Raw genomic sequence first — 21,675 nt, forward strand, 5'->3', positions numbered from 1 at the left:
CTCGAGGCCTGGGTAGTCCATGGGAGTTAGCGACAATACGGAGCCGGGCACCCAGGCTACCGAAGCTCCACGACTAAAGAACTTAGTACATACGTACAGTGTCGATTCATAAACTCCGCAAAAAGCCAGCATGTGCCAGCTTGTCGTATACGTCGCTAAGTACTGCCGCAAATTCACAACACCAGCTTTGAATTCCTGTGGTTTAGTAGCATTTTTATTTTTGGCCGGATTTTTATTTTATTCGCCCGCGCGCACTAGTTTGGGGGTCTTTAGAGGATGTCATCCATAAAATTAAATCGACGTGGCCTAATGCAGAAAATCTAAACAGGAAGTGTGCCTTGGAAAACTGATTTAAAGGTACGGTGGCGGAGGAGGGATTCTTTGCAGTGAGTTATACGGATGTTTTTTTTTAAACTTGTTGTGCTGACACCCCCTCATCTTCTGTCCATGAATTCGAAGTGATAAAACATTCTCAAAGATCCTGTGAAAACCCACCCACTCTGTCTGGTACATGACTGGCACTTGACTTTCGAAACTTTGTGTTTGGTCATACACCGGAAAACTGACTGCATCTGCACAGTCATTCAGTCCAAATAACATCAACCCACCGAGAACAACTTTCTATTCATCGGACTTTGCCCTTTAGAACTTCTTCCTTGTTATACTCACCCCTTCAATATAAACTTCCAGCTCTTAAACGGACTTTTTTTAATTCCAACATGTAATCACCAGAAGTTGTGACGACACACTCAAGTTTTATCAACTTATATTAATGCCGCCACCAACACAGGGGACAAATACATGACAGGACAATACTCATTTTCACCTGGGCGAAGTAAGGAAAGTCGTGTAAAGTGCCTTTCCCAAGGGCACAAGATCGGTGGCATGTCAGGACTCGAGCCCGGGACCTCTAGGTTCCGAGTCGCGCAATCTGCCGCTACTCCACACGGCCCCACCAACTTTGCGGACTTTTGTTAGCGAAAACTCCATTCAACAATCCAAGACACATTTTGATTGCGGCGTCAAGTGTACGTATACGTACAATTTCATCCCTGCCGTATTCAACGTATTCTGACTACGATTCAGAGGAAGAGAAACAATATCTATACTTGTAGCATCGCGTGTCATCAGATATTAACTGCCCCTTTTGGCCTCAGCTGAGTAATAATAATTGGCGTATTTGTGATATTCAGTAACACTGACAATGTGCCCAAACATCCACCCCTTCCTTAAGGATAACAATACGTTCTTGGCGTGTTGATTGCTTGTATAGATAGAAAAATATATGTGTTAATATGTTTAAAGTTTAAACTTTTGGTCCAACACAAAAAATTCTCTCACCTAGAGCTTTCGACCAGTCACTCTGGTCTTCCTCAGTTGACTGACCCAGTGAAGCTTGTCACGTGGCTTCTTTGAAGTGTGACGTCAACACTGGGTCAAAGGTATCTGGTAGACGATGTCAGCCCCCGTCGCGGTTCAATGAAGGGTGATGGGCCCTGATGTATATGGCTTCCTTCACCCCTCTCAAGAAATAGTCTTGTTCAGAGAATTTTTTGTGTTGGACCAAAAGTTATAACTTTAAACATGTAACTACCAACACAGATGAACTTCCATGATAATATGTGTTAATACTTACCTCGATGGCTTGAAGTTGTTTTCTGACGAAATCTGCCCTGGCAACTTTGTTTGTGTGCGTCACTGAGAAAGACCCGATGTACTGGAAAAGAAGAAGGAAAACGTTTTGAAACCCAAATGGATAAGGAACTAGATGCTCAACTAAAAGTAGCGTACTTAACTTATGCAGACTATGTAGAGTTTTCAGTGTACTAACTATCCACTCACCCATCCAAACTTAGTGAATATTCACCGCAACATTTCTCTATACACTGGATATGGTTATAGTATGTAAACAATGATTAGTTAGAACTTTCCTAGCTTCGTTTACGTATAGCATTTTATTCTACTATTTTGTACATAAAATGTAGTCATTTGAAACTTTTGTCACTTTCTCTCTACATAATTTTGTCACCAAACTATTTTCAGAAAACATAAATGCTTCCGTTAAAACGGGTGTTCGCAATCTGGTAGGAGCCATTTGGTCAGCAAATTGTTTCTCCGCTTCATTAGCACACTGTTAGCAGTGGGCAGCATCAGTTGTATGTTTTACGCTAATCCACAGCTTTCATTTAGTAATTTATTATCATCAATCAATGTTTATCAAGCGCAAGTATTGATACTGTGAACTACCATCATCATTACAACATTGAACCTGTAGTTTTCTATTCAATTTTTCGTTGAAGTCTAGGAAACATTTTGCTGTTGGCTATTTTTCTTCTTTTGACAAGAAGACTTCTATTCGCGCTCTGACGAAAGAATTCTTGGCTAGGCCGCCTCCCAGTCGAGGGGTGAGCCAAGCAAACAACGGAGCGGTGAAAGTGAGTCATCCGCGTGCGTGGAAAACTTTCGCCGCTGTGAGAAAAGTCAACCGTCCGGGAGGGATGGGGTGACCTTAGCCTCTATAGCACGCCAAAAAAATGGGGGTTTGGGGGGGTCTTCAGGGTCTTTGGGAGCTTTTATGTGCTATTTTCTGATTGCATGTAGACAACATAGCCGGCCTGATTGAATTACCCCCGCTTTTAGAACTGAGCTAATCAGAAAACAGGCGAAGACCCACCAAAGCCCCAGTTCTATAAGCCTGCTACGGAGGCTAGGGTGACCTATGGCGACGACGTCGGTTTTCTTAGACAGAAAATGATCCTAGAAGGACAAAAAAATTAAGAAGCGAAAAACGCATCTTTTACAGCTTTTCGCAAAAATCATAACCTTCTTGACATCCACTGGAAATCTTTCGTCTTGTAGCTATAGCTCATAAGAATTGTACGAAACGTACAGATATGCCGAGGATAAATTAGCTCTTTCTCGTTCCCTATGTCTAAGCCAACATACTTCGACAATTCTAAGGGCTGGATATGTAGTTAGGCGAGTGGTAGACCGCTTACCTGACATAGACGTGATAGCGTCTTCCCTCTCACATTTTCCTGACCGGCCATCATTGTAGTCGCACCTCGGTGCTGTTGACTTCGTCCTTGTGTTTTAGGCTGGCCGAAAAGGTTTAAATCCACGGTTAAGTTGGACACGTCGCTACCAGACGCTCCCAGTAACGCTTCCCTGTCTGAGTCGGCTCTCTGCGAGCGGTCGCCACTCCGCCCTCCGTTTTGAGTTTTGAGAGGAAACATCCTACGCTTAAGGATGGTTCTATTTTGGCACTTGCGGTCACTTAAACACACAGGGATAGGTCAACACTGGCTTTCCGGGACTGGCTATATAGTCCTGGGGTGGAACGTCACGTGATGTGATGTAGTCTAGTTGGTGACGACAGATTCATGGAAAATGGAAAAGTTACGTCATGTGAAAAGTATTCAGCAGTACTCCTTTGTCGCACGTCCTTGGGACATCACATTTTCTGGTGGAGGGAGGTTCCAACAGATTTTAAAAACATTGTATCGATAGTGGACCACATAGTAGCCAAGTGAAAAGAAGATAATAGCAATGGTGCATTAATATCTGCCTTATAGTAATAGATAGGTATTTGGAACAACGAATGTCATAGTTTTAATCTTAGGCATTAAAAATCTACGTACTAGGCAAAATTCCCACTGTCTCAATCCAGTGGTACGCGTACAGCGCAAGACGAACATGTACACAACACTTTGAAAAATCAGTACGCCAGAACACGTCGACAGAACTAGTCACCATGCAAGTTCAGGGTCACATGTGTTTTCTTGTACGTGTGATGAAACAAAATAAACTTTCGTTTTTGGTGGTGTCACTATTTCACCATTTCCTAGACTTCACCCACCAATGTTCTTACGAGGTATTTGCTGTCCAATACTCAAAGTGAGCTCAAACATTGGCCAAATGTTTACTATTTCATATACAGGTGATATTATTTATGATACCTATTCATGTGTACTAATAGCGTTTGGTGTTAGTATGCGGTTCAAAAGCGCCTCTAGCGGCATAATCCTGACCTGCACGCAAAAAAAATTATCCCCTGGTGCATTGTGGGTACGGCAGCCATCTTGAAAACGCAGAACTTGTTTTGAAAATCACGGAAAGCAGACCTTCTCCAATAATCTCTCTTTTCCACTCGTATTCAGGATGCCAGATCACTTAGGATCCGACCAGAGGAAAGTTAAAGAAGAGGACAAGGAGGACAAACCGATACAATGTGAGTTTCGTATTCCTGCACAGTACTTTTTCTTCGGTTTACCGGCGAAAAATTGTCCTCGTTCCGCTGAGTCATATGAGAAAAGTTGAACCGCACTAGATTTTCTCCTCATTTCTGTGTGTTAATAAACATGGAAAATGAAAAGATACGTGTTTAGATGTAGAGTTTGTATAGGTTTGTCTTTTCTAGAGAAATTCAGGGCGTTGAATCGTGAACAAGCCCTACAAAGGGGTAAAAAAAAATTTATGTGTGTGGTTATGGGGGAGGGGGGCATAGGGCCCGGCACAGTCACTATGCAAAAGAAAAAATTCACGTTTGTTAATTGAGGATTAGGCAAATTGTACTTACCATGAAGGATAATCCCAATTATACCTGCACACTCCCTATTTGGGTATATCGTTTACCTTATGCAGACTTCAGAGCCGTGGACAGCACAGCCTGGCCAAACGTGTGTTGGTTGTTGTCCCTCCTGTAGTACTTCAGGAAGGTAGACTCTCGTGACCAGTCCGCTGCCTTCATGATGCTATGTAGAGACACCCCGGCAGCTGCAGCAGCTGAAGTGGACGCTCCTCGAGTGGAGTGAGCTGAGAAAGTTGCTGTGTCGACACCTGCCGTGCCTAACACTGACTTAACCCACCTGGCCAGGTCGCAGAACCACCGGCCTGTGTGGTCTCCTGTATGGTATGAACAACTTCTGCTCCCCCCCCTTCTTTCCGAAGGGAAGAAGTCCGCCTTAGATATTCCTTCAGGTATGTGAAGGCACACAAGCGCCTGTCCTGCGGGAAGGCCGCCCAAAAACACTTTCTGGCAGGTTTTCCTGGTCTAGAAGTTTTTAGCAGGGTAGGAATTGTCCAAGAAACACCGTTTCTACATTTCTTCATGAATCTCAAGTCGAGGGCCGCTAAGGTCTGACCTCTGTCGGCTGACACCAATGCCGCTAGTGTTACCAACTTATGAGACAATTGTTTCAAACTAAGACTATTAGCTGGGCAACAATGCAGAAGGTACTCTAGGACCCGACTGACGTCCCATGTTGAAACATATCTTGGACAAGGAGGACGTTTGTGAAACACACCTCTCATCAGTTTGGACACTAGAGGGTGACTACCCACATTACAATGGTCTACTGGTAAGTGTACAGACGAGATCGCAGAACGAGCCACCCTAATTGACATATAGCTGTAGTTCTGTCGGAACATCCATTCCAGATATTCTACTACGCTCTCTATAGAGCCGCAAACTGGATCAATCTCCCTTCTATCACACCAGCTGGCCCACTGAGCCCATGCTGACTGATACTGTCTAGAAGTACTTTCCCTCCAAGCCGAGAGGATGAGGTCTGAAGCCCCTGCCGAAAGGCCCCGATCCTGCAACTGTCGCCTGATATTGGCCACGCGGCAAGCATCAGATCTGGCAACAGCGGATGGGGTCTCCTGTTGTGCGGCAGGAACAGCAGATCCCAGCTCTGTGGCAGGAGAACCGGACTCTCGAACAACATGTTCAACACCTTGGGGTACCAAGCCTGAGACTTCCAAACTGGAGCTATCAAAATCACTGTTGCTACGTCTGACTGGACCTTTCTCAGTACCTTGAACACTAGGCTGAAGGGGGGGAAAGGCATACGCTAGCCCCAGGTTGCCCCAGTGAATGTTTAGAGCATCCACTGCCATGGCCTCTGGTTCTGGGTGCCAAGAGACATACTCCTCCAGCTGAGCATTCAGACGAGACGCAAACAGATCTACTGTCAATGCATTGCCTGTCCAATTGTTCAATGACAGGAAAACTGAGCGGTTCAGTTGCCACTCGACCTTGTCCAGAAAAACCCGCGAACACCTGTCCGCTAGGGTGTTTGTCAATCCGGGAACGTGAGTTGCAGACAACATCAGGCCTCTTTCCAAGGCCCACGACCACATCTCCAGGGCCAAGGCTGCCAGATCTGGCGACCTTGTTCCCCCCATGTGATTCACATATGCAACGGCTGTTGTGTTGTCCAGCCTTAGCAGAACATGCTGAGTATCCGCGCTCACAAAGCTTCTTAGCGCCAGGAAGGCCGCTTTCAACTCTAGCCAATTGATGTGCATGCGCGCTTCTGTCTGTGACCAGCGCCCGCCTGTCTCCTGACCATTGCAATGCGCGCCCCATCCCTCCAGTGAGGCATCTGTGCAAATTGTCAGGTCTGACGGAACAAAGACTCGGCGACCGTTTACTTCGCGCACATGACTGATCCACCACTGTAGATCTTTTACTGCATCTGGGGTTAGACTGACTGAAGAGTCGAATTTTCCCGGCTTCTTTATGCCGAAATTGAGAAGTTGTTGCAGAGCCCGGAAATGTAAGGGCCCGGGAAGAATGGCTTGCTTGGTGGACTCTAACAGCCCCACCACGCTGGCTAGCTGCCTGGTTCCTATCACCTCCTGTTCCAGAAGTGATTGGCAAGAACTCACTACCTTGTCTAACTTGTCTTCTGGTAGGTAAATTGTCAAAGTACGAGAATCGAGAACAAGGCCTAGGAAGGTCGCTACCTGAGACGGTATCAACTGCGACTTTCCCAGGTTGAGAACAAAACCGAGTTGCTCTAGAAGCTCTCTGGCTATAGCAATGTGCTCTAAGCACTGTTCCCTCGACCTTGCAATGATCAGTAAGTCGTCTAGGAAAATTACTATTAACAATCCTTGTCTCCTTAGAATGGCCACAATCGGCCGCAAAACCTTGGTAAATACCCTCGGCGCCGACGTCAGACCGAAGGGAAGACACTGAAATTCCCAAAGAACTCCTCTCCACGAAAAACGAAGGAATTTTCGATCGCTCTGAGCTATTGGGATGGTAAAGTACGCATCCTTTAGATCTATAGTTGCTAGAAAATCTCCTTTTTTCCACAACTCTTTGACTAGGTTTATCCCTTCGAACTTGCAAGTACGTTTCAGAACAAATTTGTTTAAAGACTTTAGGTTTATAACCGGTCTCCAGCCTCCCCGAGCTTTCGGGACTAGGAAAATCGTAGAAACATATTGGCCCTCGCAGGGCTCCACCTGGACCACTGCACCTTTCTCCAACATACTGTGCACTTCCTCGTCTACAACCTTTGCTCTGTCCTCCCCAGATATATTTGTGACCCGCTGAACGAACTGAACTGGAGTGGACTCCCATTCTATACGGTAACCCCGAACTGTTTGCAAAAGCCATCTGTCTGTTGAAATCCTTTCCCAGTTTTTCATGAAAAAAGCTGTTCGCCCTGCATGCTGAACCGGAGAACAGAGCAGAGTCTGATGACGAGGAAGAGCTACTGTTTGTTTGGGCCTTTAGTGCCCTGCGCTGAACGAAACCCCGAGGTTTTCTTACCCCCGGCATTTGACCATGGTCTAGCATTGTTGTAGTTGTTGTTGTTGTTATAGTAGGGACGAAAATTGTAACCCTTTGAGTTTGAGGAGTACTTGTTGTAGTTATAGCTAAACTTTGAGCGGTTGGACTGAAACCTGTCCCTAGCCCTAGCAGTGCTCGAAGGAGCTGGCTTATAAGCCTTACTCAAGGTGCGTCTAGCCTGATCGGCTGTATTAACCTTCTCCAAAAAGGTGTCTCCAAACAAGTATTTGGAAGAACCAGTGGGCAAGTCGGTCTTAAAAACATGCTTCATATCCTGTTTCATGTCCCTACCGCACAATTCACGTCTGTACTGAGTCATAGTAGAGGAAGCTGAACCCAAAAAGACCAAGGACGATTCTATCGCTTTGCACACAGCATTTGGGTTCAGGGGATGGTCCGAACCCTTAACTGCCGCTAAAAGCTCCACCAGAGGGTTAGCAGCCATGAGCATGAGTTGGAAAAGCTTCCTTCCTCTCCTTGAACTCCGAATAAGTCAATTTATGAGTAAAGACCTCGCTCAAAAATGTAGCGACTTGCTCGGGAAGTTCAGATTCTTTCCCTTTCTTATCGTAAGGATTATCGAATGACAAGGAGTTACTAGTACCTTCATCCGACTCTTCAGAGTCCGAAATGGCGATTTCCCCCTCCTCCGAGCACTCTTCCACTTCCGAACCTGGATGCTTGCGCCCGGAACCGACTACGCCGGCTCGGCTGGTCGACGCTACCGCCCCGTCAACGTCCCGAGGTTGACGGGATGAACTGGACGCCTGAGGAAGTCCCAGGCTGGAACTGACCCACTGAAGAAAAGAGGCAGCGTCGAATCCAGGCGGGAAGGGTGTTCCTGGTGGAGGTGGGGGTGGAGGAGACTTTTCCCGACCAAGCTTCGGCATGGTCGGGGAGCCCAACTCCTCCGAGCCCGGAGGAATTTTGGGCCGGGGCAGCTCCGCGCCGTCTCCTTCCTTGGCCGATTTTCCCAGTGCCAACGCCGAAGGGGCATTTCGCTCCACTAGCGGCGGAATGAGGTTGGGGTTCTTCTCTTTTCCCTCCGAACCTCCAGCTGTAGGAGCGGGGACTTTTCGTTCACCCGACTCCTCTTCCTCCTGTCCGGAGGCAAGTGCAGGCACGCCTGTCTTTTCCACGGCAAGGAATTTTGCCTGCCTAGCGTTGGGAAACTGACCACTTCTCTTGCCATTCCGACCTGTCTGGTCCTCCGAAAGGCTACCTGAATCGCCCCCGTGGGCAGAAGACTTCGTTTTATCCTTCTTTTTGGGCATAACGCCGAAAGAAAATCCGAAAAAATAAGGAGTAGGGAAACAACGTGCACCCCTTGGCGTTCGCACAAGGAAAATGGCGGCGAACATAGTCATTACGTCATGATATCCCGTGATGCTTTGCGATTAAAGCTTTGTACACGTGCGCCACCTAGCGATAAGCATAGGAAATACTGCATAAGGTAAACGATATACCCAAATAGGGAGTGTGCAGGTATAATTTATTATAAATGTTGTAGCCTGATTAGACTCTTGTCAGTTTCTTGTACGATTAACTAACTGTTTTCTGCAATTTTCAGCTTTGGATGAAGGGGACATCGCATTGCTAAAAACCTATGTAAGTACATATATTACTGTAAGCATTAATTTATACTAGTTGATAAGTTGGTACTGTTACTACCTATTAAGCTAGCCGTTGACAGTTTGAGTGTAGCCTGAAGTAATGTTTTTGGTAAAATTTGACCCTCAATAAGCAGGAAATAGCATCTCAAAAAAAAAAAAAGGGTTATGACTTTTACATTGATGTTGGAGAAGACCAGACCCCCTACCGTGATGATGTCTCTGGGACTTGAAATGTGCAACTTGTACCACGGAAAGTTGTCCTTCTGTACCTGACCCCTATGCTGTACATTGTACAACAATAATTTGTAATACCCTTTCACCCCACAGGGAGCCGGGGCCTACAGTAAATCCATCAAGTCCACAGAAGATGACATCACAAACCTGGCCAAGAAGATCAATGAACTCACAGGTGAGGCTTTAAATGGAATAATAACATCCTTAACTTTCTTCCTGCTTCCTATAAAGTATCTGTGGTATGTCACCTCGTAAGGGGCGGTATATACTACAACCCCAAACAATACGGTCTACTGATGATGATGATATTAAGTAACATCTCATTCTTTAACAAAAAGAAATGGTACCAAAATGCTCCTCTCCACAGAAAGAAGATTAACCAAGACTTGAGTATTAAGTCCTAGTGAATGGACGAAGAACTGCTGTGGTACTAATATACTGTGTTACTTAGTAGTGTAAGTGTCGTACATGTTTTTTCTGTATTGTAGGTATTAAGGAGTCAGACACCGGCCTGGCTCCCCCTGCACTGTGGGACTTAGCAGCAGACAAACAGACCTTACAGGGAGAACAACCACTACAGGTACTGTACATCCAGAAATATTCACTGTGGTTTTAAATATGGAGACTGCCTGCAATGACGTCTCACCTCAAACTCAAACACCTGTCCTGTCTTGCATTGTATCACTACGGTTGTTTTAGCTGCAAACTTAAAACCTTCCTTTCCTATCAAGAGTCCTTACTCCTTACTAATGCAACATTACAATGAGAAAAGCATGCTCTTTCAAATGATTTAAAACTGTACTGTACGTTGTATATTCACTGAGAATTTGACATAAAAATGTTTCAAACCAGTGTAAGGTGTCTAGAAATTTTTCTGTTTTGTTGAATTTGTAGGTTGCTCGCTGCACAAAAATCATCAATGCAGACAGCGACGATGCCAAGTACATCATCAACGTGAAACAGTTTGCCAAGTTTGTGGTGGATTTGGCTGAGTCTGTGGCACCTACTGATATAGAGGAAGGCATGAGAGTTGGGTAAGGATGGAGTGTAAATGCAATGGAAGACGAAATTCATTTCATCTCTAACTGTCCATTTTATGACAACATCAGAAAACAATTATTTACCACCGTGTCCAAAATGCTCCCCTTCTTCCCCACCATTCCCTACCACGAAAAAACAATTTTACTACTGAAATCAAAGAACCCACATATTATAGAAGAAGTGGGTAAATTTGTCTTCCATTGCCTAAAAAGAAGAAGTCAAACCCAGTAACACTAGTACCATGTATGTTGTAGAATATAGTATAATGCTAGACATAGATATAGTCTCACATACCACTGTATTATCTTTCTTAATTAATTTTGTTTGTAACTGCCATTAGCCCTCGGGCAAGTATTTGTAATAAACTTTCTATCACATGTCTGGTGAGCTTTTGCATCAGGCTAGAAGTACTAGAACCGTGTAGCTAAATACATTGTACATTTGGCCAATCATCTGTAAGTTATAAGTGGTAAACTTGAAAATTGTTGTCTTTGTTTGGGGGTAAGGTTGTGAGTTCGATCCCTGGCTGAGTCATACCAAAGACTTAAAAATTGGTACACACTGCTTTCCCTTAGCACTCAGCATCTGAGAAAGAGTATTGGGGTTAGCACACACCACTACCAGTGGACTAGCCCCATTCTATAATGATTGCACAACTGTGTGGCCCAAGAGATACAGAAATGGTGATGGGCACCACCCTATGTGCCATATACATGTATAGGTGCAGGAAGGAACTTGGTCTGAGGGTTAACATATGTTTCAGTCTAAAAGTGAAAATAAGAATACAACTTTTCCTGGTGCTAAATTGTCATGTACATGTATTATCTCAGCGTGGACAGGAACAAATACCAGATCCACATCCCGCTGCCTCCCAAAATCGACCCAGCTGTTACCATGTTACAGGTAGGGGGTTAATACTTTGTTGTTTGGTGTGCATCTTTGTATTGTTAGAAAACTTATGCTTTTAATTTTTTGAGCTTTTTAATTATGTTATGTATCGGAAACATAATTTTTTGGAGTGGATTGGAGCTGCTTACAATCAACTTATATTTTTGCGATATATTCTTCGGCGAGAATAAACAAAGTGTTTTACGTATATATACTGTGTATTTGTGTATGCAAGTAAAAGATGTGATGACATGACTGAAAATTGCAACCTTTTTTAGGTGGAAGAGAAGCCTGACGTGACATATTCGGATGTTGGTGGCTGTAAGGAACAGATAGAGAAACTGAGGGAAGTTGTGGAGACACCTCTGCTACATGTGAGTTTGTTTGTTTGTTTATTTATCTGTTTGTGTTTCAGTGTTTTATTCAAAGATCATTGTGTGGTCACTTGGTCAGGATTGACATTACAGCGTGACATTACAGCGTGCCCACTGTGCAACCTGGTTCAAAAAAAGTATTTTGTACACTGATTGACATTACAATTTATATTCACTTATGCATGCCCCGAAGTCTTAAAACTTCACCTTGATTTTTTCCAGCCTGAACGGTTTGTGAACCTGGGAATAGAACCTCCCAAAGGTGTCCTGCTGTTCGGTCCGCCGGGGACGGGGAAAACGCTGTGTGCCCGCGCCGTGGCCAACAGGACAGATGCGTGCTTCATCCGTGTGATTGGCTCGGAGCTGGTGCAGAAGTATGTGGGAGAGGTACGTCGTTTATTGCTTTATTTGTATCAACAACAGCATGACTGGCAGCCATCAAGTACAAGGCTGAATTCCGATGCTTGTTTACAATAACATAAATCATTCATAGATATATTGAAAAGTTCATTATGCAGCAAGTTTAAACTGTAATTTCCAACACAAGAAATTGGACTTACCCAAATTTTCGACTGTACAACTCCAGTCTTTGTCAAGGAATGAGCAATCCACTGCTTCCGTGATGTCACGCAGATAACACACGTGACTCCATGAGCAGTGGATCATAGGTTGCTGAAAGTCTGTGGCGCCCCCCGTCTCTGTTGAGGGATGGTTGTAATGCCCTGATGTAGATGGCCTCTTTAAATTGACTTTAATCCCTTGTGCAAAGATTAATTACAGTTTAAACTTGCTTCATAATGATTTCTACCAACACAGATGAACTTTCAAGATTTGAAAAGTTCATGTTTACAATGACAGGTTAAACACTGTGGCTTGAATTTTCTTCCATTAATTTGACTTTGGGCCTTTGTCTATCCATGAAATGCCAAAATTCATCTGCTCACCACTTTTCATTGAGGTCATGAAGAAAGCGGTCAGGGACAGACAAAATATAACAACATACAGTTACATAATTGGGGCCCTACCAACTCCATTATTATTTATCCAGAGGCTATATGAATGCATGTTACTGTATATCGTTATACAAAATTATAGTTTTACAGAAAACACAATAGCAAAATGTAATAATTGGTGTAGGTCCCTGTTCATTTAAATTTTTAGTTGTTTCACTTATAGCAAAAGTCTCTTGTCGCGGTCCTTGTTTGTGGTAAGGCCACACCAATTTAATTTCTTGGTTAACGGATTCGCCCGCTTCATTTTTTTCTGATATGCAAATAAAAATAAAAATTCAGAATCAACTGCAAAATGCTCATATTTTGCCCTGAACAGTTGAAAACAGTCCTTTTCATCCTAGTTGTTAGTGTTACAGTTATTCCATCTTTCAATGCAGTAGTATCATTAAAAGTTCAAAATTCATTGTTTAAATTTTGAACCAGCCTGGTGTGTTGACTTGGCTCCCATCGTACCATTTTGGGCCATAATAGGATGCCTAGGCCTGTTTTTATTTATTTTTTTTTCGCCCGCCCGCTCCATTATTTTTCTAGAAAAATCCGTTAACCAAGAAATTAAAATAAAAAATTGGTGTGGCCTAATGGAGGAATTTTTCCATTTAAATTAATTTTAATCTGTAAGATGGATAAATATCAGGCCACATAACTGGTCTTTGATAGATTGCTTTATTCCAGGGGTAAAACTAGTTGATGAATTTAAAGCCGTATCTGTCCTTGTTGGAAATGAGAGCGCATCAATCAATTCTCCTACTTGGTGCTCGTTATGGTTGATGGATTACAAATCGACAGACATAAGTTCGTTAACTCCTTAAATCCCACAAGTCCTTAATCATTTAGAATGACCCACTTAACAGATATGTGACACCACAGTGTTCGAAATACCTGCCTGCAGTCTGCAATCTGCAGGTAGATTTTCAAGATTGCAGAAGAAAAAATTATACAATCTGCAATTTTGCAGAAGGAAAAATAGACTCCAGATTCATTAGTTTTCAATTTAGCAAACTAAAACTCCCAGGCCCCAGGGACAGACTGTTCCGAAACAACAGGAGCTTCTTCACTAATTTGCATCATCCTTGTCTTGACTTGTCTAACTTTTGTTTCCTTTTGTACTTCCAAAAAATTGTCTTCACTAATTTGCATATCAATCCATAGTTTATGCTTATAAACCTGAAATTCTCCCGCAGTCCAGTAATGCTACTGTACAGATTTACAAAGCTACATGTATATATGATGTAAAAAGGAATTATTGGTTTGAGAAGGTTGTAGTATGGAGGATTGTGTATGTGCAGAAAGGTTGTAATATGGAGGCTTGTGTATTTGCAGAAAGTATTTCCAAATTGCAGAACAAAATTTTGACTCTTCTGCAATATTGCAGAGTACTGAAAAAAAGTATTTCGACCACTGCCACCATGTATGAGTGAAAATCTGGACGCAAAGTTGATGAGGCCTAGGAAAAAATGTGTTTCTTGTTTCAGTGCTGAAAAAATTAGGTAGGTAGCAGTGTACAAAATACTTTTTTGAACCAGGTTACCCAGTGGGCAACCTACGACAAAAATTAGGTTGCCCATCAGAATTTTAGGTTGCCCTACCTATAAGTTACTACTTTCCTCAAATTAAGTAATTACATACATATTTAGCCTTTGACAATATTTCTAACAGCCTTTAGTAACTTAACTGTTACCAGTAATAGCCATTAATACCTAAAATGAAAAAGCATCTGCCGGATACAGTGAGTGGTGCAAGCCAAGTGGGCATAATTTCGTGGGAGGGGGGTGGATGACATTCTTTTTTCTTTCTTTTTTTTTTAGACTTCAGTGATAGCTATATAGGGGTCCAACTTATACAATACAGTTTGACAAAGTAAAATTGCATGAGGACACTTTTATTTTCAATGTCGATGTTAGAAAACCAACTGTTTTATCACTCAGGTGTCAGATCATGGAGCTAGAAAAGGTTGATCAGATTATAAAAAAGTCTAGGGTCGGCAAGTTTTTCTAGGGTCAGTCGGCAAACAACATTTTTTTCCCTAGGTCTGAGTGTAATGTTTTTTTCTAACAAAGGATTTGATGTTTTTCAGGGTGCCCGAATGGTACGAGAATTGTTTGAGATGGCCAGGACTAAGAAAGCTTGTCTCATCTTCTTTGATGAGATTGACGCAATTGGAGGTAAGCCCATTATGATATTTTCCGTTGTTATGATAATAGAGACAATAGAGGTACATGTATGCCTATGATGAATATGTACAGTGAACCTGTCTATATAGTGACCACTCAAGGGACAGTTTGGGACATAATGGTCATAGGTGGCCACTATTGGCAAGATTCTTGATGCATGGTCAATGAAAAAAAAACATACCAAAAATTGGCAGCAATGTCCAGGTGGTCCTTATGGAGAGGTGGTCACTTGTACAGGCGTACAAGTGGCATCACTGTACTTGTATCAGTGTTCTAGCCAGCCTGAAATTTTTTAATGTCAACTCAAGTTTGTTTCATTGACATAAAATCATGTCAAGTGCCAAAGATGTGAGGCACGACAGTCCTAGGGGGTCTGGGGTAAATTTAGAAATCTCAATCCACTAAAACCTCAGGTTTCCAGCATTTTGTGGGGCAAATTTTGCTGGTAGACTGTAGTTTGGTGACATCTCTTGCCATATGTTTACATGGATTCAGCACTTGCACGTGGTCAAAATGTAGCTGTAACTTCTAGCATACTGAAGTAGCTGTTTAGCTATCAATTCTCCATTTGTTACGTGGTGAGGTAGCAGGGAGAATGCAGGTGTCTCCCCAGAAATTTTTAGGGGAGAGGTGCTCCTAATCGAAAAAATATCAGCCAATATTCATAAAAGTACTAACAGAAAACCCTAAATTTGAACATTTTGGGAGGGGTGCTAGGATTCTGGGGGGAAGGGGGAGCACCCTTGCTTCATTGCTTGGGGAGAGCCCTGGATGTCAGGGATTGAAATTCATTTTGGGGAACCCAACCTAAAAAATTAGGTGCACAAAAAATTTCCGGGTGCACCATATAAAACAAAACCTACATGTAATTACAGATTTGTTCTGACACTTAGATGCCAACAATATCCTGCATACTATTATACAGTACTGTTGATGAATGTACAAAAATACCTACAAAAATATTTGAGTGCACCAGTGCACCTACAGAAAAAAATTGGGTGCACAGCTTCAAATTTGTGTGCACTAAGGTGCACATGCACCTAGTATTTCGAGCCCTGCTGGATGTTGATAAATGTATTTCTGTTTTTCCTCAGGTGCGAGATTTGATGATGGAGCGGGTGGAGACAACGAGGTCCAGCGAACGATGCTGGAACTGATCAACCAACTAGACGGCTTCGACCCTCGCGGGAACATCAAGGTCCTGATGGCGACCAACCGACCCGACACGCTGGACCCCGCGCTCATGAGGCCCGGACGACTGGACAGGAAAATCGAGTTTGGTCTACCAGATCTGGAGGTGGGTACAGCCAGTATAACTGCTCTTTGGCGTAACACACAAGCTTCTGTATCTGTATAGCCGGTATAACCGCCCTTTGGCGTAACACACAAGCTTCTGTACCTGTATAGCCGGAATAACCGCCCTTTGGCGTAATACACTAGCTTCTGTATCTGTATAGCCGGTATAACCGCCCTTTGGCGTAACACACCAGCTTCTGTATCTGTATAGCCGGTATAACCACCCTTTGGTGAAACACACCAGCTTCTGTATCTGTACAGCCGGTATAACCGCCCTTCGGCATAACACACAAGCTTTTGTATCTGTATAGCTGGTATAACCGTCCTTTGGCGTAACACACCAGCTTCTGTATCTGTATAACCGGTATAACCACCCTTTGGTGTAACACACCAGTTTCTGTATCTGTATAGCCGGTATAACCACCCATTTTGGCGTAACACACCAGCTTCTGTATCTGTATTGCTGGTATAACCGCCCTTCGGATTAACACACCAGCTTCGCAGGCACAAGGTGCATTGGTAGCTAGCTATATTACACTGAACAACTTGTTACACTCACTCACTCACTCGCTGTCCGGTTTATCTAAACAATATTGTTTAAACCTATCTAGTGATCTTAAAAGATATCTACTGTACTTGGTGGCAGCGAGTTCCACTCTATACAATAGCTCTGGTAAAAAAGACATTTTGAACTCTGCAATCTTCAGATAGGTCACTAATTAACCATTTCACCACTGAGCACAGGCTGTGTAATTTAACCTTCAGTACTCTTTGGGTGTCTCAGTGTAACAAATTGTATGTAATGTTCTGACATAAATAAACCAAGAAGATGTGTATTTGTCACGCACACTCACCTTTTACAGTCATCTGAATTTTGAACAATAACCCATCATGTGACTGGGATTGTCTGTCTTCTGTTCTTCTCCAGGGCCGGTCCCATATCTTTAAGATCCACGCTCGGTCCATGAGTGTAGAGAGAGACATCCGGTACGAACTACTGGCCAGGCTGTGTCCAAACAGCACAGGTGGGTACAGTACAGTAATGGTGGTGCTCAAAACAGTGTTTGTACCCACTTTATTACTTTTCCTCAAGTATTGTTTTTGATTTATACATGTATGTGTTGTATAGGAGTGTGTTTGCATGTGAGTGTTTGCCTGACTGTTTCAGACTGTTTTAGAAATTTTGTTGTAAAAGGAACAAAATGAATAGTATGAGGGAATTCCAACAGTTTTTTTTTTCAAGACACAAAATTTGCTTCTTTGAAATCCAGATCTACATGTTGGCTTTGCTGTGATGGGCAGAGATAGTCTGGGCTTGAATACTTTTTTTCAGCAAACCTGCACTGGTGTACATTGTACATGTAGGTAATAAGAAAATTACCAGCACCGGACAAATTTTACTTGCACCATTCATAATATGGCTTGTACTAAAAACTTCTGAAACTATTGTCATTATTTCTTTTACTTCATGTAGGTGGTAACAGTCAATGCAGCAAATTAAAATCCACGTATACATCTACATGTATAGTTCACATAAACCAAGTACTTGGACCAGTACAGGTTAGGTGCAGGTAGACATTAGAAGTACCTACACAGCTCCAATTTTACCTGCACTAACCTGCATATACCCAGTACATGGACCAGTGCAGGTTAGGTGCAAGTAGACATCAGAAATACCTGCACAGCTCCAACTTTAGCTGCACTAACCTGCATATACATGTACCCAGTACATGGACCAGTGCAGGTTAGGTGCAGGTAGACATCAGAAATACCTGCACAGCTCCAATTTTACCTGCACTAACCTAAATATGCCCAGTGCAGGTTAGGTGAATCTAGACATTAGAAATACCTGCACAGCTCCAGTTTTACCTGCACTAACCTGCATATACCCAGTACATGGACCAGTGCAAGTAGACATCAAAAGTACCTACACAGCTGCACTAACTTGTATATACAGGTGGAAGTATTTCCAGCCCTGTCAGTGCTTGGAGCCCCGTCTCCCTTATTTCCATGTAAATGACTGCCGTCTCAGACCAGCCCAGGAAGGGCCACTTTCATTAAGATAAGATAAAGGGTGAAGCAATGAGTAGATAGGAACCAGAGCAATTACCATGTCCATGTCCTCGCATCTCAGACCTGGCCTTAAGTAGCTATTAAAGGACGTTGATAGCTGCGGTCAGGAAGCAGACAACGCGGCCGGGTTATTTGCGGAATGTCGCGGAGTTTGCACCGTCCGAGGGGGGGGGGGCAACAACAGTTTATTCATTAAAAAAAACAGCCTCGCAGCCTGTACAAAAACATGCTGAATAACACTGATTTTTTTACAGCTGATTGTCTGACAAATACAACTTAACATTACAATTATAAATAATTATACATATAACGAATTGTTTATTGCAAATTCTTGTCCTAGGGCTAATTGCAGGAACAGATGGTATAAAATCAGACAATTAGTACACATAAAACAACTGATAACTACTAAAAAAACTACTAATAAAAACTACTGGGTTTGACTTCTTTTTTGAAGACAGAGGAAGACAAAGGATCCCACTTTTTCTGTAATTTGTAGGTTTTCAGGTGTTAAGAGGAGAGTAGTTTTCTTTGTATATGTGTGAAAGTTTGGGTAGAATTTGGAGGCTACATCAAAGAGTTCATTTCGTTCATTGCTATAGAGGGTACAATTTACATATACAAACACACAAACAAAAACATTACAAAAAGCCTCACATGGGCACTAAAGTGAAGACCAGAGCGTCCTAAGAGTCTTTCTTTATTTCCACGATCTCCTCCTTGATATGTGGCGGGCATGTCAGGTACCCCGCGTCGGATCCCAGCCTACATCAATTCACTAATGGACCTGTCGGGAAAGCTCTGGTTTTGATTCTTTATCCGACAATTTACGGACGATGCCGTACGTTACAGACGGTCGGGTGTTTTTAAGACAATTTGTTGTTTTGTGTGCTGGAAGAATTTTTAAAAATCAAACGCAAATATTGTTGTTAGAAAATGACTTTGCTCATGATTTGGGAATGCCATGATGGCACATAATATCTGTTACAACACTTTTATGCAACCATACATGTACATGCTCAACCTTAGTCTTCCAAGGACCATTTGGCTGTCTAAGATGCAATTTATTTTGTGTGTGGTGGGGGGGGGGGGTAAAAGAGACTAAAAGTTTTGTGAGCACCTATGATATATTTCATTTTTTCAAATGTAGAAAGGAGTGTGTTTTTTTAAAAGAATTGTAGTGTAGGTTAAATAAATTTTCAGTGCTCAAGGTACTAGAAGATTATGGAAAGTTGACTCAAGTACACGCCTATTTTAATGCATCTGGTTGCTTAATATCGTAGTCTTCTTACACTGTTAACAGAAGAATATGGTTCGATGAACATGGTTTTCAATGAAGTATTGGAATATTGGGTTGGGGCCAAGTTGGGACCAGACTGATTTGCATATAAATTGGGGGTGTCAGATGTGACCTGTTCTTGTAGCCCTGGCCAATAAGTTAAAAGGTGCAGCTTACTGGTGTGATGGCCTGGGCAGGTGGGGGGGTACAGGGGTGGCATGTTGGGATGTTGTACAGGTGTTGTGTGCAGGTGTGGTGTGTAGGTGTGATATGCAGGTGTGATATACGGGTCTGTTGTACAGGTGTGGTGTGCAAGTGTGGTATACAAGTACAGCAGGTGTGATATGCAGATGTGGTGTGCAAGTGTGGCGTGTAGGTGTGGTATGTGGATTTGGTGTGCAGGTGCGGTGTGCTGGTGTAGTGTGCAGGTATGATGTGCAGATGTGGTGGGCAGGTGTTGTATACAGGTGCAGGTGTATTGTGCAGGTGTGATATGCAGGTGTGATACGCAGGTGTAGTATACATGTGGGTGTAGCATAGCACACAGTGTACACCTGTAGTATACATGTACATGTTTCAGTGTGATGTGGTATATGGATGTGCATTTTGCTTTGCAGTACTTACAGTTACTCCAAAGTGTATGTAATGAGTATTATTGCTGCATCATTGTAGTATGAATGGCCCTTACTTTATTTCATATTCCATGTATTTTCAAGTGCTTGAATCAGCATTTTCCTACCATATATTTACCCTTCCCTGAAGTACAGAGATTTATAATACAAACGTAGAAGGATTTTAACCTTTAATATTGATCTTTCCCCTCTAGAACTGTTTTTTGATGTAGAGGTTGTGTGCTGCTGACAGAGAAAGCTGGGGTACTTTGACTTCCTCATGTGTCACGAGACGTGGTAGCCCCTAAGTCCTAAGTACATTTTGTAAGTCCTAAGTGTTGTGTGTTTCAGGTGCTGAGATCAGAAGTGTGTGTACAGAGGCGGGCATGTTCGCCATCCGGGCCAGACGGAAGGTCGCCACCGAGAAGGACTTCCTCGAGGCGGTCAACAAAGTCATCAAGTCCTACGCTAAGTTCAGCGCAACTCCCCGATACATGACCTACAACTAAAACTAAACACCACAAACTTACCATCAGTAAAGGATAGAATATTGATACTTTGTAGCACTCATGTATGTCTGGTGTCTTTTGTTTCAAGTGAGTGATCAGACAAGATCACAAATTTGTCAACAAAGTCATCAAGTCCTACGCTAAGTTCAGTGCCACTCCCCGATACATGACCTACAACTAAAATTAAACACCACAAAGTTACCAAGCACCATCAGTAAAGGATAGAATATTAACACTTTTTATAGCACTCATATAATGTCTGGTGTCTTTCGTTTCAAGTGACTGATCAGACAAGATCACAAATTTGACAATACAGTGTACTACATTTTCAAATTTAAGTATAGAACAAAGAATATTGTTCTGATTAGCCTGTAAAGACGACATTATGGATGATGTGTCTTGTCTGGTTGAAATGCCTTTTTTCCAGAATTTACATACTCGCTAAATCTGGTACTTTCAAAGTTAAGATACAGAGTACAATAAAAATGTGTATGGGCTATCATTGGCTTCAATGTCCTAATTTATAGGTTAAGCAGCATTTACATGCTGCAAACTCAAATGCGCTAACACTGTGTTATCTACATTTTGTAAATATCATACTGCAAAAACTTGCTCTAGCAGAAATCTGCACAGTTCATCTTCAGTTGTTCAGTACATGTACTCAGTACACCTTTTGGCAAAGTGCTGCCTGTAAATGATAATCTCCAAGCAGATCTTTCGGTAGGGGAAGGACAGTATCAAATTTGCAAGGCAGTATCCATTTCCCAGCGTGCAAAATACCTGGTTGCCCAGTTGCCCCGGGCAACCAAATTTTACTTGGGGCAACCTATTTTTGAACCTAGGTAGCCCAGTGTGCTACCTGAATTTTAAGAATGACCCCCCCCCCCCCAATCATGCTCACTTGGCTTGCACCACTGTATCCGGCAGATGCTTTTTAATCTTAGGTATTAATGGCTATTACTAGTATCAGTTAACTAAAGGCTGT

At 42.8% G+C, this 21,675-nt stretch overlaps 2 protein-coding genes across 3 annotated transcripts in view; one reads left to right on the top strand and one right to left on the bottom strand.

Moving 5' to 3' along the window:
• LOC109480037 (SH2 domain-containing protein 5-like) overlaps positions 1-3,307 on the bottom strand; it is a 10,403-nt gene extending 7,096 nt beyond the window's left edge. For both annotated transcript variants that reach the window (XM_019782182.1, XM_019782181.1), the window contains exons 1-2: positions 3,000-3,307; positions 1,637-1,717 (exon numbers count right to left, since the gene is read on the bottom strand). In XM_019782182.1, coding sequence (XP_019637741.1) covers positions 1,637-1,717; positions 3,000-3,236 — 318 coding nt within the window. In that variant the 5' untranslated portion in view covers positions 3,237-3,307. The remainder of the gene's footprint in view (positions 1-1,636; positions 1,718-2,999) is intronic.
• Positions 3,308-4,161: 854 nt separating this feature from the next.
• On the top strand, positions 4,162-21,189 carry LOC109480043 (26S protease regulatory subunit 7). Its single transcript, XM_019782188.1, has 12 exons — positions 4,162-4,231; positions 9,162-9,199; positions 9,532-9,613; positions 9,927-10,018; positions 10,333-10,472; positions 11,310-11,382; positions 11,646-11,741; positions 11,964-12,128; positions 14,829-14,916; positions 16,020-16,222; positions 17,150-17,246; positions 20,533-21,189. Exons 1-12 carry the CDS (start codon positions 4,162-4,164, stop codon positions 20,688-20,690), a joined length of 1,302 nt encoding a protein of 433 aa, XP_019637747.1. The 3' UTR covers positions 20,691-21,189.
• Positions 21,190-21,675: the final 486 nt, after the last annotated feature.

The sequence above is a fragment of the Branchiostoma belcheri genome, unplaced genomic scaffold (genome assembly GCF_001625305.1).
Source record: "Branchiostoma belcheri isolate BF01 breed outbred unplaced genomic scaffold, Haploidv18h27 scaffold5, whole genome shotgun sequence".
NCBI lineage: Eukaryota > Metazoa > Chordata > Leptocardii > Amphioxiformes > Branchiostomatidae > Branchiostoma > Branchiostoma belcheri.